This window comes from Neofelis nebulosa, chromosome 7 (genome assembly GCF_028018385.1).
Source record: "Neofelis nebulosa isolate mNeoNeb1 chromosome 7, mNeoNeb1.pri, whole genome shotgun sequence".
NCBI lineage: Eukaryota > Metazoa > Chordata > Mammalia > Carnivora > Felidae > Neofelis > Neofelis nebulosa.
The window spans coordinates 28,256,459-28,271,961 of NC_080788.1; the positions used below are offsets into that span (position 1 = coordinate 28,256,459).

General features: G+C 44.0%; 1 protein-coding gene across 4 annotated transcripts in view; it reads right to left on the reverse strand.

Annotated features, from left to right (window-relative positions):
• Positions 1-253: 253 nt before the first annotated feature.
• The window catches only part of HERC2 (HECT and RLD domain containing E3 ubiquitin protein ligase 2), a 270,781-nt gene continuing 255,531 nt past the window's right edge, over positions 254-15,503 (reverse strand). For all 4 annotated transcript variants that reach the window (XM_058736915.1, XM_058736914.1, XM_058736917.1 and 1 more), the window contains 10 exons: positions 13,638-13,825; positions 12,932-13,129; positions 10,062-10,145; positions 5,771-5,912; positions 5,412-5,606; positions 4,410-4,522; positions 3,609-3,799; positions 2,601-2,706; positions 2,000-2,212; positions 254-897 (listed from right to left, as the gene is read on the reverse strand). In XM_058736915.1, the coding sequence (XP_058592898.1) occupies positions 625-897; positions 2,000-2,212; positions 2,601-2,706; positions 3,609-3,799; positions 4,410-4,522; positions 5,412-5,606; positions 5,771-5,912; positions 10,062-10,145; positions 12,932-13,129; positions 13,638-13,825 (1,703 nt within the window). In that variant the 3' untranslated portion in view covers positions 254-624. The remainder of the gene's footprint in view (positions 898-1,999; positions 2,213-2,600; positions 2,707-3,608; positions 3,800-4,409; positions 4,523-5,411; positions 5,607-5,770; positions 5,913-10,061; positions 10,146-12,931; positions 13,130-13,637; positions 13,826-15,503) is intronic.

Here is a 15,503-nt window from a genome sequence, read left to right on the forward strand (position 1 = left end):
ATATGCTAAAATGTGCACCTGGGGAGAAGAGGGAGACCAAGGGCCTTTTTATTTTGGTTTTGATTTAAATAATCTCTGGATGCATTCAAGTAATACTGATCATTTAATGTTCAAAAAACTTTTAATAAACAAATTCAGGGTAATATTAATTGAAGTATTTATAATACGATTTAATCATTACACAGTATTTCCAATGTACAATCAAGACAATGCACAACACTTGAAAAGAAAAAAAAGAAAAAAACACAGTCTGTTGCACCCACAAGTAAAAAGGCTTTTTATTCATTTTGGGATGCTGCAATTCAGTATTTATATAAACATTTACACACTGTAGTAAACACAGAAGTCCTACATGTAATGCAGCATTATGGGTGAGAAGACCCTTTTAAGTCTCAAAAATAAATGTTAGTGTCCACATAGTGCCCCTCGTGCAAGGGCTGATTTCCCAATCATTATTCCATTCATTGTTCAATCACCAGCGATCAGTCTCCCTGACCACCCCCATGCATTTTAGAGACCTAATATTTCTCATCAAATACATTATACCTCCTGCACTCTAAACTGTAATGCTCTGCCTTCTTGCTCAGTCTTGTGGTGTCTTGCGATGAATGGCATTTCTCTATCTCAGTGTCCTGTTAAATAATCCTGTGTAGAGTCTGAAGCAAATGAATCCACATCCTCGTTCTCCGAGTCGTCACTACTGTCATCAGCAGCCGGCTCTCCCGTAAGGGCTATGCGAGCGTAATCATCTGTGTCTATTGATTTGCAAAAGTGGATGGCATATTTCAGCTTCTCCTCCAGCACCTGCTTACAGGAATACCTAGGCAACTTCAGCAAAAAGAAGCAGGTGTAGGACTCAGGAAGGAAGTGGTCAGGAGGGTTGTATTTATCCAATACCTATTGATGAAAAAATGTTAAATAATTAGAGATGGTGTGCAAGGACAGATAAAACTGCAAATGTATTTTATTATGTTCATTAGATTCTTGACTCTCACAAAAATCGTAACATTTTTGGCTAAGAGTAACAAAATATCAGAAAACATATACTCTATAGTCAATTTTAGAAATTAAAAGGAACAGCTCAATAATTCCTAGGACTTATGGTCAAAAATAGCAATTGGTTACTGTGACAACTACTTTTGACAAATCAGTGCTGTAAAAAGGGCCTGGCACAAGGCAGGTAGAAGGCACGTCCTCAGCACTCACTTACATGGGGAATTCTCCTTGAACCATTAGCCCCCTTTCAATTACTACAGATATGATATTATGAAGCCAGCAAGACATGTGGATGAAATCCAGTAATTACCCACCTTAGGAGAGAAAAACTATATGTATTCTCAAAGATCTCCAACTATTTTTGCAACCCTGGCCAGAGACTGGAGTCAGGCTATGCTCAGGAAGAAACCTATCCCCAAATCCTTCCAAGCATGCAGAGAGAATGGACCCTCCACCCCAATCTGCCCTCTGAGGAAGCTCCCCACTCCCATGGTATTGCTACCTGGAAAGTCATACTCAGTGCCTCAGGATGGAGGAGGGAGAGAGAGGGCAGCTGAGTCCCCATGACCTGGAAGATAAATGGAGCCTATTTCCGGCCATCAGATCACCGAGTTAGAAATCAAAGCAAAACTCCTGCTCTCAGTCTGATGGTGCTCTTATTTTTCTCAGTAAGTAACATTACTTAATTTACCTAATTCAACCAGAGAATCAGACATATGCTTTAAATGACATGTGTGCTCAAAATCTCAAATGTGCTAACATAATAGCAGTATCTTCTTGTGGTGGCCAGATAAATTTTCCAGAAGTAGAAAGTGAGACCTAAATCCTGTAGTCATAAAATTCTGAGTGATCAAATCAAAGAAGTTTGGTGTGCTTTTTATTATTGTTCCCAGGAAGAAAGAAAAACCATATAACATGAGAGTCCCATTTCTAATCTGCTGTAGGATCGTGTGCAAGGAGCATGCCCCCACAGCTGACACCACGAGATGTGGAGGAACCGCACCTGGATGACAAAGTCTCTGCCCCGGAAGTCTGCGATGGTCCTGGGCAGTCTCGTCCGGCCCCACACAAAGCGAAGGAAGAGGGAACGCTCTGTGTTGGAGAAGGACTCCATCACCTCCCAGAACCACTGGATCAGGGACGCAGAAGGCTCGATCCCTTTGTACGTTGCCACCGACTTTAAAAGATGCAGAGGGATATCTGGGCTGCCACACACCTGCAGAAGGACACACTGTCAGGGATGGTTGACACTTTTGACTCCTCAGTACAGAGTCAAATCATTCTTTCTTTCTACCAAGGCTTGTTTGGGGCAGGATGGCTGTGAGAGCTGGAGTGGATGGCTGGGAGGATAGGTCCTGTGTGTTCAGATGGATGTGCACTTGACCCTGTGCTCCACCCTGGTGTGGGGTGATAGCTGCGAGGGAAGGAAAGAGGCAGGCAGGGAACACCAGCTTCCTGAACATGTTTTCACTTCATTCAACAGGCATGAGCTACTTCAGATGTAAATTAAGGGCAAGATTTAATCAAGACATTAACTAGTGGCACTGATTTGGTGGCTCAATATGCAAAAGGCAGTTCCATGGCAGTAGCGCTTAGGGGCATACCATTGTCTCCAATTCATATCCAGTGAACAGAGAAAGAAGGGGGACAGGCACAACTCGGGCCATTCCCTCCCGAACAGCAGCCACCTGCTCATCAAATTCATGGAGTCTGAAAGAGAAAAATCACTTTGCATTTCTATCTTTGGTAACACAGATCTTGTCCTGCTTATAACAAGACTTACCACTCAGATGACCAAGGTATGCATCTTATAGAAATGGCATCACATTCTGAGTGCAGCTACACTGGCACATAGAAGATAATTTTAAAAACTACCTACAGCTTCCAAGACACAATTCTTAATATTTATTGCACACAGAATTAGATATGCATAATCAGAGAACCAGGCTCCAGAGCACCAACAGTAAGAACCCTCTGGAAGCAGATACTGTGGCCCTCATGACTGGTGAGTTAGGGCACAAGGCAGAAATGAACACAGAGAGACAGCACAGCACAGTTGCCAGGACCACTCACAAGCAGAACTCAGCAAGTAAAGTCCACCCAATATGCAGTCTCACCACAACACCTGGCCAGGTGCTTCTGGAGAATGAGGTCCCCAAGGACCACACTGTATGGATTTGTAATGTCAGGTGGAAGCAGCAATGAGCAGAAGCTATATGGGGAGGGCAGGTGTTGTGGACCTGCTGCACAGCAACCATGCAGAATGCTGGTGTGATGGCCAGGCAGGGGCCAGGCACAGTCCTGCCCAGGAGTGTTGACAGATCACAGATGGGCACCCAAAGGCCCTGTGATTTCTGTTCGGACAGCTCCCAAAACAGGGCAATTCTATCCACCTTGGTATTCTAGTCAGAGCCAGGAATCTCAGGCAATAATGAGTACTCGGACTCGGATTACAAAACAAGTTTTGATGACTACAGATCAGCAGCAGTTGGAACCAAGTCCATTAGCATTTTACTGTATGATATTTCTGAAAAATGCAGCCATCCAAGCAAACCATTTTCTATTTTTGCTATTTACTGAATCAAAACAATGGAGGATAGATGACCACACACCTGTAGTTTATTGCCAGCCGAACATACTCTGCACGGTTGTCCAGGGTGATGTGTGTGTACTTGGAGCTCAGCTGGATGTCCTGACCACTTGCACTTGGCACAGTGAAGGGCAGGCTCATGGCCTCAAACTCCTCTGAGGTGGCTTCATTGTCACGGATGTACATCAGCCCAGGGATAAAATCTTTATCAACCTTTTAAGGGAAAAAAGGGAGCCGACATGTTAAGTCTGGCTCTTTCCTACACCTCTGACTGCAGTTCACACCTGAGACACTCAGCCACAAGGGGGCCTCAGTCTGCACTGGGCATACCTCAAGCTGTTGGTGCACTGTACACGCCAGGAAATAAGAGACCAGCAGTGAGAAAGTACTTCACCCAGGGAGCTGAGGAAAGAACTTGTAATTCAAGGAAGTCCTTAAAATTAACCGATAAGAGAGCAACAGCCACTGGATGGAGATGAATCTCACCCTACAGTCATGGTACCAAGGGAAGGATGGCCAATGGGAGGATGCTGGCTGTGGTTGGTCAGTCATGTCTCCCCCACTGAAAGTCGGAGCCACCACTCAGCCACTCACAAGCTCCCCTCCTCCACAGGAAAAATGGTGAACATTATTATCTGACAAGATTTCAAGTTGCAAAGCACCACAAAACAGATGGTCTACCAAGTTATGGCAGCAAACTGGCCTCATATCCATAGACCTTCTTTGCTACCAGAAGGTAGTCTGCAGCCTGAGGCACCCCCTGTACTCTGTATCAGGTACACAAAGTGTCATATTTCCCCATCCCCACCTTCCTGGTGGTTACCTCGCTGAGGTCTGCAATGGTGAGGCTCATCCCAGCCAGCTGCTTCCAAACAGGCTCAGCCAGGTTGAGGCTCAAGGGACTCCCAGTCCGGATAGCAATGCCTAGTAACACACCTGCTCATTCAAAGCACAAGTGACAGTAGATACTTGAAATCAATGATGAAACAGCTAGTTCAATCAACAACACAATAGAGACTAGCTCTACACTGGGGCCTCAGTGCCTTCTAACCCAGTGCTACCCAAATTCATGGAGACTTAGGTCCATCCTTTTTTTTTTTTTTTAATGTTTATTTATTTTTGAGAAAGAAAAAAAGAGAGAGAGAGGCAAAGAGAGAAGGGAACAGAGGATCTGAAGCAGGCTCTGTGCTGACAGCAGCAAGCCCGATGTGGGACTCGAACTCATGAACCATGAGATCGTGACCTCAGCCAAAGTTAGACACTCAACCAAATGAGCTACCCAGGCATCCCAAGTGAGGTCCATCCTTAAAACATTTTGTCCTATTCTAAATTCATTATTTCCTTTGTTCCTTTTATTCCTATGGGAGAGTTTCTAATTCTCCTCCTCTTTCCACCAACGGATATAAACCACACAGAGGCCAATCCCCGTTCCTTTAATGACAAAACAAAAGCTGGAGTTTCTCAAGGAAGGTAGGTGCAATGGCTGGAGAAGTACAGGCAGCAACAGGAGCACTCAGCACAAATACTTAATGCAACAGGAGGAAGGGACTGGCCAACTACCAAAATCCCCTCAGATCTGATTCCAAGTTTCAGATACATTTAAACTACAGAAATATGAAATTTCAGATCTTCTGAGTGCCAAAGACACTTTCTGCCCCTTAGCACCCAGCAAATGATGGCTGGGTTCTGCATGTCCCTGCAGGTACACATCAAAAAAGCTAAGACCAAATACAGTACTCAAAATATCTGTGATTCCCAAGACACAGTAGACATTAAGCTAACTAAGGCACACACAGTCACACGATGCCTGTGTGAGTAGGCTCACCCAGAAAGCGGAACATGTTGGTGTGCACGGGCGCCCTAGCGGCCGGGCTGAACAGGTAGCAGTCACGGTTGGCACCTGACTCATCTCTACCATTGGGCGTCACGATCAGAAGGGGGGTGAGTCCATTCTGCAGTTCTTCACAGATCTCAGCTATGGACTCACTGTAGCCACCACCACAGTCATCCACAGATTCACCTTGAAAGAAAAGAGAATCAGTAATTCATAGTCACCCCAGCAAACCCCACAGGGTGCAGCCAGCTGGGCTTCTCAGCTCTCCTTGTAATGCCCATTGCACTAATGCCTGTGTTCAGACTGACAACCCTCAGGACCACAGGTCTGCAGTGCATGCAAGTTCTTACCCACAAACTTGACTTTCCAGACACGGTGGGGGAGGAGGAGGCTGTCAGGACTAAACGAGCTCATCTTAGCACACATCTGCCCAAAGACAGACTTGGTCCCGTCGGGGCCTGCTAGGCCACCTTTACTCCTTGAACGTTTGACCTACAGAGGAGAAAGAAAGAAATATGAAACAGCTGCAGCAGCAGAAAGGACACAGCTTCTATCTTCCACAGCCAACCAGCCCTAGGCAATAATGAGCCCTATAGCCACTTACCCCTCCTGTTACCCTTTTTTTTCCTCTGCCTTGGTCACCAGAGTAGAAGTCCAGCCAGCACTCTGCTACCAGACCTAAAGAGCTGTCATGAATGGAGTCCACAGCCAGCAGCACTCAGATGCTGCTGTGATCACCCAACAAAACAAAGCAAAACCCACAAAACACATCTGTACAAGGTGGAAGAGCTTCTAGACTAAGCCATACCTCATTTCTCTATGATTCTCCCTCCTCCCCCCAAGAGGGACCTCAAGTCTCTAACTTCCTGCACACAAACCCTCTGAGGACCTCAAAGACTGGTTTTACACTCCTTTCCCCTCACTCGACACATGTTTACCTGCTCAGGCCTCGTGCACAGGATGCCTGCTGGACAGCTGTGCCAATAGAAGCTCTGCTATAATCATGGGAGGCATGGCCTCTGGTCACCCAAATGCCTGCAGCACATTGCCACAGCCCAGCACCCCTCAGGACTGGTGGTGTCTAAGTAAACATTCCTTCAAGAAATCACAAACCTCATTGGTCATTCACACAGAGTGGTGGCACCTGGTGGGGTAACTACAATCTGATTCATCCACACATTTCATAACTTAACTATGGCCAACCACTTTACCGCTCTGCTTTGGCCTCCATGAATAAGATGCCAGGAGCTCCAAAAGCAGCTCTCCTTAGCAGACTATCAGCACTATGAACCCAAACCTGGAGCCACTATCTCAGCCAAAACAGAACCCTGCTCCCCTCCCTTACTCACCTGCACATATCCTACTCCAACCCTTGGGTCACTGCATTTCCCCCAATCACTTTTCCTATCTTTATTTCTCATCCTAATCTAAGATTTTCTTTTTTTTTTTTTAATTTTTTTTAACGTTTATTTATTTTTGAGACAGAGGGAGACAGAGCGTGAGTGGGGGAGGGGCACAGAGAGAGGGAGACACAGAATCTGAAACAGGCTCTAGGCTCTGAGCTGTCAGCACAGAGCCCGATGCAGGGCTCGAACCCACAAACCATGAGATCATGACCTGAGCCAAAGTCGGACGCTTAACCGACTGAGCCACCCAGGTGCCCCCAATCTAAGATTTTCAAACAGATCAGACCAAGAGCCCTTAAGGCCCTCACCTGGTATGGACTCAGTAACCCTACAGCTTTGCTAGCTATGCTGTGCTTCAGAATCACCTGAGAAGCTCAGTCTGAAATAATTGCAAAATGAAAAGTTAAGAAAAAATGATCTTGAAAATGCACTTTTCTGTTGCCTCCTCCAGCTAAACTCTTACAATCCTTAACTTCTTAATGAGTTCTAAGGTGAGTTTAAATAGCTAATTCTTGGAGCACCTGGGTGGCTCAGTCGGTTAGGTGTCCAACTTCAGCTCGGGTCATGATCTCATGGTTCGTGAGTTCGAGCCCCGCGTCAGCTCTGTGCTGACAGCTCAGAGCCTTGGAGCCTGCTTTGGATTCTATGTCTCCCTCTCTCTCTGCCCCTTCCCCACTCACGCTCTGTCTCCCTCCATCTCTCAAAAATGAACAAACGTTAAAAAAAATTTTTTAAATAAATAGCTAATTCTCACACACAAATAACCATAAACAAGACTTATAAATAATAACACTAATGATAACAGACTCCTAAGGAATGAAATTTTCTGTGTGTGCCACACATTTGGCTCTATGTTCACAGATGTGATTTTATTTAAACCTCACAGCAGTTCTTTAAGGTACCCAAATCCCTGATGGAAACTGTGCTAAAGAAAGGAAGAGGGGTGTGTCTGTTCATAAGGAACAAGCCACAGACCCAGCTTCCCATTGTGAATGTCACATCACCTCCATTCATAATACCAGTTAACAGAGGCTGATGCTTTTGGCTCCTCTGAAGGAAATGGCTATGATAAGACAGCTATGACTCTGCATGGATGCACCTGTGTACCAGTGGCTACTTCTGGACAGTAGAAATATAGGTCATTTTAACTGCCTTTAATCTGAATTTTCTAAATTTTCAGAAATGAGTATGCATTAATTCTGTAATAAATTTTAAATTAAAAATTTTTATGCACGCTGATTTTCAGATTCTGTTATAAAACTAAATCAAATTCAAACAAAGAAAACCCTCCAGGAACACGCCTATGTTTTAGTGTCTCCAGAACACTTTGCACAGACAATATGAGAATATCTACAGTGGCATCCCCATGGGAGGAGGCTGATGCCAGGAGCATCCTGTGGCCACAGGATGGTTGATACCACCTTTCTGGATCAACTGGTATCTTGAGTTCAACTTGGATTCATGGAATACCTTCCACTCTCATCCTGTACTCTATTTTTGATCAGAAAAACAATTCTATGTCTATCTTTGTGGAAGATCTTTCCAGCTTCAGGATGGAAGTATGAACTCTGAATTGAAAAAGATCTGGCTCTGGTACCAGAAGGTCACTGGGTATAACTGGAGTAGCATGGCATGCTGCATTGAAAGTTGTTTATGTGCCTTTTAAAAATGCTAATATTAATTTGCCCTTTATCCATTCTGTTTTTTTCAAACACGTACTGAACATTTTCATAACATAAGGCATTGTGCTAGAATATAAAGACTAGAAGGAAAGAGGCATCCAAACATGATGAGTGCAAAATCTGAGGTAAGGGAAAGATAGAAAAGGCACACCTAACTTGGGTTCCAGGTAAGCAAGGTTCAATGATGCCAAAAGCCCCAGATTTGACCACCTGTATCAGGTCACTGACCCTGATCAGGCACCTATATGTGGCTAGGGCATGCATACGATCTAGGAATGCCCAACAATCTGTTAGGTGAGCTTTCCTCACTTATGAACTTTAGTGTTTAAGACCTAATAATGTAGAGCAAACCAAAATGATCCTCCAAGGTGCGGAAATAAAACCTTTTTCATGAACCTAATTAAACAGCCCATTTGTTTGTAGAGTAGGCTGACTGACCTAAAGCTTAGCATTAAACAGTCTGACGTCAGTGAAGGGACCACATCCATCAGTGTGGTCACATGTGTTCTCCAACAAACGATAAGAGTTTGTGTCTTAATTCAAAATGCCCCCAAGTACAACTCTGGAGAAATGTCTAGTCATATAACCAACACCAGGGTAGAAATCATGTGTTAATATAAAGGAACAAAGAATTTGTTCTTCATAACTCTCTGTTTCTGTTCCAAGAGGTGGGGCCCAATTCATTTGCATGTTAAATGTCAAGTACCACACAATACCATAATCAGTACTGGAGCTCCTCTGGTATCCAGTTAATTTTTTAAATTGTAAGCTTATCTATACTTGGCAGCAGTATTAATTCAGAGATGGTCTACTTTTCATTTATTCATTACTAGAGAACAGTATTAGTGATTCTGGTCTATTAAGTGGGCAAAGAAAGCTATCAGAGCCAGGAAGGGTGTGAGGCTGGTGGGGTATGGGGACTGTCCCCACATACAATTTGATGCATGGAGGGCCTCTGACCTAACCTCCTTCTCAGAACCTAACCCAAGAAGGGCAACTGAAGATACACTTGTAGTTGGGGCTGTGATGAGTAGCACAGCTGTATTCCAGAAAAGTGGGCATGGTTTTCTAGCCTCCTGCACAGAAAAACCAAGAGAACATGGGGTAGCTGGTCAGCAAAAATAATCCCACACTCCCACTGTATTGCAAGGAGAGGTGCTTACAGTGTTTTCAGGGGGAAAAAATAGCAAGTTACAAAAGACAGGCACCCAGTTTCAGTTATAACAAACATACAAACACACCTCCAACTGTCAGCAGTAATTATCGCCATGTGGTGGAAATATGGGTCATTTTTACCCCTCTTTGCTTATCTGTATGCATGCTTCTGGATTATCTGAAATAAATCTTTCTTACTTCTGTTACAAACAAAACAATTTACATTCCCAACTAAAAAGCTCAGCACCACAGGACACCATAGACAGGTAATACCTTGCTCTCTAGGCAAGGGCACAAGAGAAAGTTTGCTGTTCCCCCAGGCTGTGGAGCCACAACTCCCAACCACAAAACCATCTTATCTGAGAAGTGTCAGACTCAGAACAATTTCCACTTGTTACCTGAATTCGGTTCAACTCTACCACAGGCCCATGCTGGCGATCTCGCACCATAGTTGCTTGTACTACTTTACGGAAAGCTGCCTCCTAAAATATGATGGATAGACAAAATTTAGAATCTGACATAGGAAATATTATTATCCATAGATAAATCATGTCATAGTTTTGTTTTAAATATTCTCTCCTAAAAGTCAAATTTTCTTAAGAACAGTAACTACAAACTCTTCTTTTCCAAATTGTGAGGTGGTGCCAGAGGCACAGCCTATGCAGAGGCCCACCTGTGCTCTCTGCCCCCCATCTGGAGGCAAGAGAAGCCCACCATGTTCTGGGCACAGGGTGGGGAGGGCCAGAGTCTGGCACATATCTGCTCTGACTTGGGACTCAGGCCAGGCCCTGAGGATTAACTAGAAAAGCCAAGGTCTCCCAGACAGACCACAAGTCCACTCGTGGCAGGACTGACATTAAACACTATGCCTCAATGTCACTGTTGTGACAAAACCACAAACCAGCAGCAGGGCCAGGGAGTCCTGTATGTTGATCCAGGCTTGGGGTGAGAATGGGAGACCAGTGAAGGAGGAAACATATAGGTACCATACACTGACAGAAACCTGAATACTGGGGCCCAATGACACCCACGTACAGGTAGGCTTGCCATACTCATATGGACCAGGGCACCGGCAGCACCAGTGAGCACAGGGGTAGGGAAGGAGACTCAAGAGACACAAACAAGATAGGAGTGATCGGAGTCCCAGGTCTCTGCCAAGTGGATAACTCTGCCGTTGTCCACAGATAGCATGGTTGGGGGAGCACAAGGTACCTACAAGAGTATCCACGTCCCTCTCCCAGGTCAGAACTCCAACCTCTGAAAGCAGGAAGGGCAAGAGCCCTAAGCAGCCCAAAGATGAGGCCTCAGAGGTAGAGAAAGTCAAGTAAGAGTGTCATAGAGGCAACCAGCCCACAGAGACAGACCCATCACACCTCACAGCGGTCCACCCATTACCACAAAGGGACTTTCACAGGGCACCCTACGCCACACAGGGGCTCGCATAGGTGCACCCATCACCATGCACCCTTGTACAACACCTACCAGCTAGTTTTGTCCTCCATCCCGCCTGACCTCTGCTTTCCTGACTGCTCTGCCCAGAGCCAAGGACAGCTCCTCCTCCACAGGGACATGCATTTCCCTTCTCTGAATGGCCTGATCCAGCAGGGGTCTCCTATGATGCTCTCTCTTCTGTGCTCTGAATTGCATACTGGTAATAATGTTCCATGGTCACCACCAACACGCATTTCCCAAATTTTCCAGCAGATGTGATCCTTTCTCACCCAGGACCAAAATAAAGGCTGATTACACATTCTCTGCCACTGAAGTTGCCTGCCAGACTCCTTCAGTGCTCCTGCTGTCCTGCCCCTGTGCTCACAGCCTGCAGAACACTCATGCAATCCATGTGGGATCCATCCTGCCTCTCACTTGGTTGTCTCCCTATGAGGAAAGGCTTTTTCCTAGCTGCCTATTATCATCTCCACTCTGATAGATTTTTAAAAAATGGTAAAAGGGATCAATTTGCTACTTTTTATTATTAAAAAATGGTTGAAGTTGGGGCACCTGGGTGGCTCAGTCGGTTAAGCGTCCGACTTCGGCTCAGGTCATGATCTCACGGTCTGTGAGTTCGAGCCCCGCATCAGGCTCTGTGCTGACAGCTCAGAGCCTGGAGCCTGTTTCGGATTCTGTGTCTCCCTCTCTCCCTGCCCCTCCCCTGTTCATGCTCTGTCTCTCTCTGTCTCAAAAATAAATAAACGTTAAAAAAAAAAATTAAAAAAAAAATGGTTGAAGTTAAGTTTCTTATCAATGTTAACTGCATACAACTTTTTCCTCTTCCCCATCATCAGAGAGATCTTACATTACTACAATCCTTATCAATGTCCACTTGTCTCTAAGCCACACATGAAAATAAAATGTGTGGACCAGTCCCCTCCAGCTAAGTGCAAACAAAGCTATTCTTAAAAAAGAATAAATCTGTTTGGATAGGACTCCAAATAATACAGATTTTATTATTAAAAAAAAAAAAAAAAGGGGACCGTAATCTTTGATAACAAAATAAGTTACAAAATAGGTCTCAGAATCATAGGCTTTTCAGAATTAGGAGTTCTCAATCTGACCTCTATGCTTTTTTCTACACAAATATTACCCCTACCACACAATGGTTCTTTTAGAACATCCTGCCAACCTACTTGCCAGAAACTTAATGTCCAGTAATGGGAAACTCTTAACTCCTGAATCAGGCATCCTATTTCTAAAAAGCTCAAATTATTACAAATGTCAACGGGTCAAAATATGTCCAGTGATTTTTAGATGCCCTCCTTCATGATTCTATTCACAAATTATCCTTTGACTAGGAATCTCTACATATCCTGATATTGAATTTCTATCTAAATGATGTATAATATCTGGCACCCTCTGCTGGACATCCCTGGGGAAGAAATTATCTCATTTATCCTTCCTGCTGCCAGTGGAGATTTGCCATAATGCCTCATGGCTAGGTAAGCAGAGAACATGGGCAAGAACGAGGCTTAGTTTTGCAAACCACCCCACCCCTTAAAGGGGAGAGTTAGCAAGCAGAGATTACAACAGGGAAATAACGCACCACACTATTAATTTTTAATGTAAGCTCCAAAAGAGAAGAAATTTTTGTCTGCTTTTCACTGATATATTCTGAGCACCCAGAACAGAGCCTGGCATATAGCAGGTACTCAACAATGAGTCTCTGCTGAATAAACTGTATTCTGTCTACTCCCAGTTTGGGAATTTTTGTTGGATTAAATTTTACTGAAAATACCAGTTTTGCCTATAGCAAAGATTGCTACAAGAGTACCTTTCCCTGGGATATCAGAATTCCTCGTAGAGTGTCAAACCCCACAGAAGGCCCATGTCCAGTTTCATCCAGAGAGCCCTCCAGGTCGAACATGGGGATACAGGGGCAGAAGAGCTCTGAGATGTGATGCAGAAGCAGCAGCCGGTTCCGCAGTGCTATTATGGGGATTTCCTGCAAGTGATTGTATTCCATGGGAACCTGAAATGTTGAAACTACATTAAATCAACTTAGGTGTCAAATGCACAGATAAGTCACAGTTTGTAGATGAATTCTGAAAAAGTTTTTTTTTTTTTTTTTTTCCAAAAACAAGGAATCACTGAGACTTCTGAGTCTGATGTGAAAAACTTCATTGGTTTTAGAATAATATTCTGGCCAGTTTGACTGCTTGAGCCAAGTAATGTGAACCAAGGAAAATGCTAAAAATTAGTCTACAGAAATACATTTACTAAGGAAAGTGTGCAGCCTGTACTATCAGAATGGTTTTGTACAGTTTATAAGATTTAGAACGAAGGTGACACATGGATATATGGACAATGTTGGTTAATGTGAATATTAACCTGAATTATTTTCAGTGGAACACCTGTGTAAATATACAATGGAAAATGAAATGTGAGTGGGCTTACTTACATGCATAATTCAATATACAGATAGTAACTCTGTCACTACTTGTATACCTCCTAGCCCACCCAGCCCAACCAGTACAAACCTGGGCAGGCAGCTTCCCAGCACTGGCAGGCTTGCTGGTTGACCAGGCAAGGGTGTGTGCTGAGCCGCAGGCCACCCGGTTGACCTTCTTACCCTGAAGGGCAGCTACCAACCGAGGCCTCTGGATAGCATTTGTGGTTCCATCTCCCAGTTGTCCCTCATCATTGTCGCCCCACGTATAAACTTCACCTAAATGAAGTGGATTTAGAACAAGAACTTGTATACTAGGACCAGTGAATGCACAACCTCTACCATCTTCCCATCACAATCATCTCTCCCTTCAAATGGTGCTGGTGGTCAGCTGTCTGAATGTCAACTTCATGTGTGACCTAGATGTCTCTAATTGCAGCATCCAAAGAGGGAGCACGCTTCTCAGAACTCCTGAGAGCCCCTGCTGGCCAACGTGCCTTTTCTAGTAAGAGGCACAAGACTCTGGTCTTAAAAATACAATAGCATTTGTTCACAGGAGTAAGCACATAACTGTAACAGTTCTTTATCAGAACAAGTAATAGTAAAACAGATGGTAATATCCTTAACTGCCCAAATTAATTTTTTATGTTAAATGGAGAGAAAAAAATCAGTTTTTTTTTAAAAACACAACCTGTTTTTAAAGGAACACATAGTTCTTCCTATAGTTATTCATATCCCAAACATGAGATTCATCATAATGATAATCATATTTTTCAGTGTACCATACTAGATCCAAACCATGAAACACCAAAAGAAAACTATTCTAGGGTAAGGTCACTTGGTGACTAAAATAGAAATGAGGTTAGTTTTCTAGAGATTAGCCTTGCCATATTCCACAAAGACTCCTAAGAGAGCCATGCAGCCATAAGCAGCACTCTGTAAAGTGCAGTGCTTACATGATCAACGGCAGTGTGCTTGCTGGCCCATTCCCACCCTAGACAATTCAGTCCTAAAGCCACTGGGTCAGTGTTACAGCACAAGTAAGGAGAGGAGGACTTCTCTGCAGAGGTACAACTGGATGCAGAGAATCAGAATCCATACATGACAAAAACTTCCATACAGGGGGTCGCTCAGTGTGGGGAGTTGGCCCAAGCAGAGTGGCCCATGTGTGGGGGTGGCCCAGAATGGGCAGTCACAGCCCGAGTCAGGTAAGGATCCATGCAGGGGAGAGAGCAAAGGTAATGATGGGGCACTGGTCACATTCAGGCAGAGTGAGTGGATACCTATATTAGAGATAATGAAATCCAGACTTCTCACCAAAAGAGAAAGGAGTTGTAAGTGTGGAAAGAAAGAAAATTAGAATGAATCCTGTGGTATAGAACTAGAACCTGGGCTCCTGGTGTGAATGTGTGGTATTCAATATATATATATATATATATATATATATATATATATATATACACACAAAAATAAACATAGATGCAAATTTGTATATTATTTACATATATATAATGAGCACATCACATCCTTGGCCATTGTTCTCCTTTTAGTTACCATATTAACCTCTCTAGTGTGTTGTAGACTATCAAGGATTTTAATCTTTTTTTTTTTTTTTTAATTTTTTTTTTCAACGTTTTTTATTTATTTTTGGGACAGAGAGAGACAGAGCATGAACGGGGGAGGGGCAGAGAGAGAGGGAGACACAGAATCGGAAACAGGCTCCAGGCTCCGAGCCATCAGCCCAGAGCCTGACGCGGGGCTCGAACTCACGGACCGTGAGATCGTGACCTGGCTGAAGTCGGACACTTAACCGACTGCGCCACCCAGGCGCCCCTTAATCTTTTTTTTTTAATGTTTATTTATTTTTGAGCCAGAGAGAGCAATGAGCAATGAGCACATCTATCGACCTGATCTTGTCTTCTAAACACCATTGTCCTCTAAAGACACCAAGACTCCT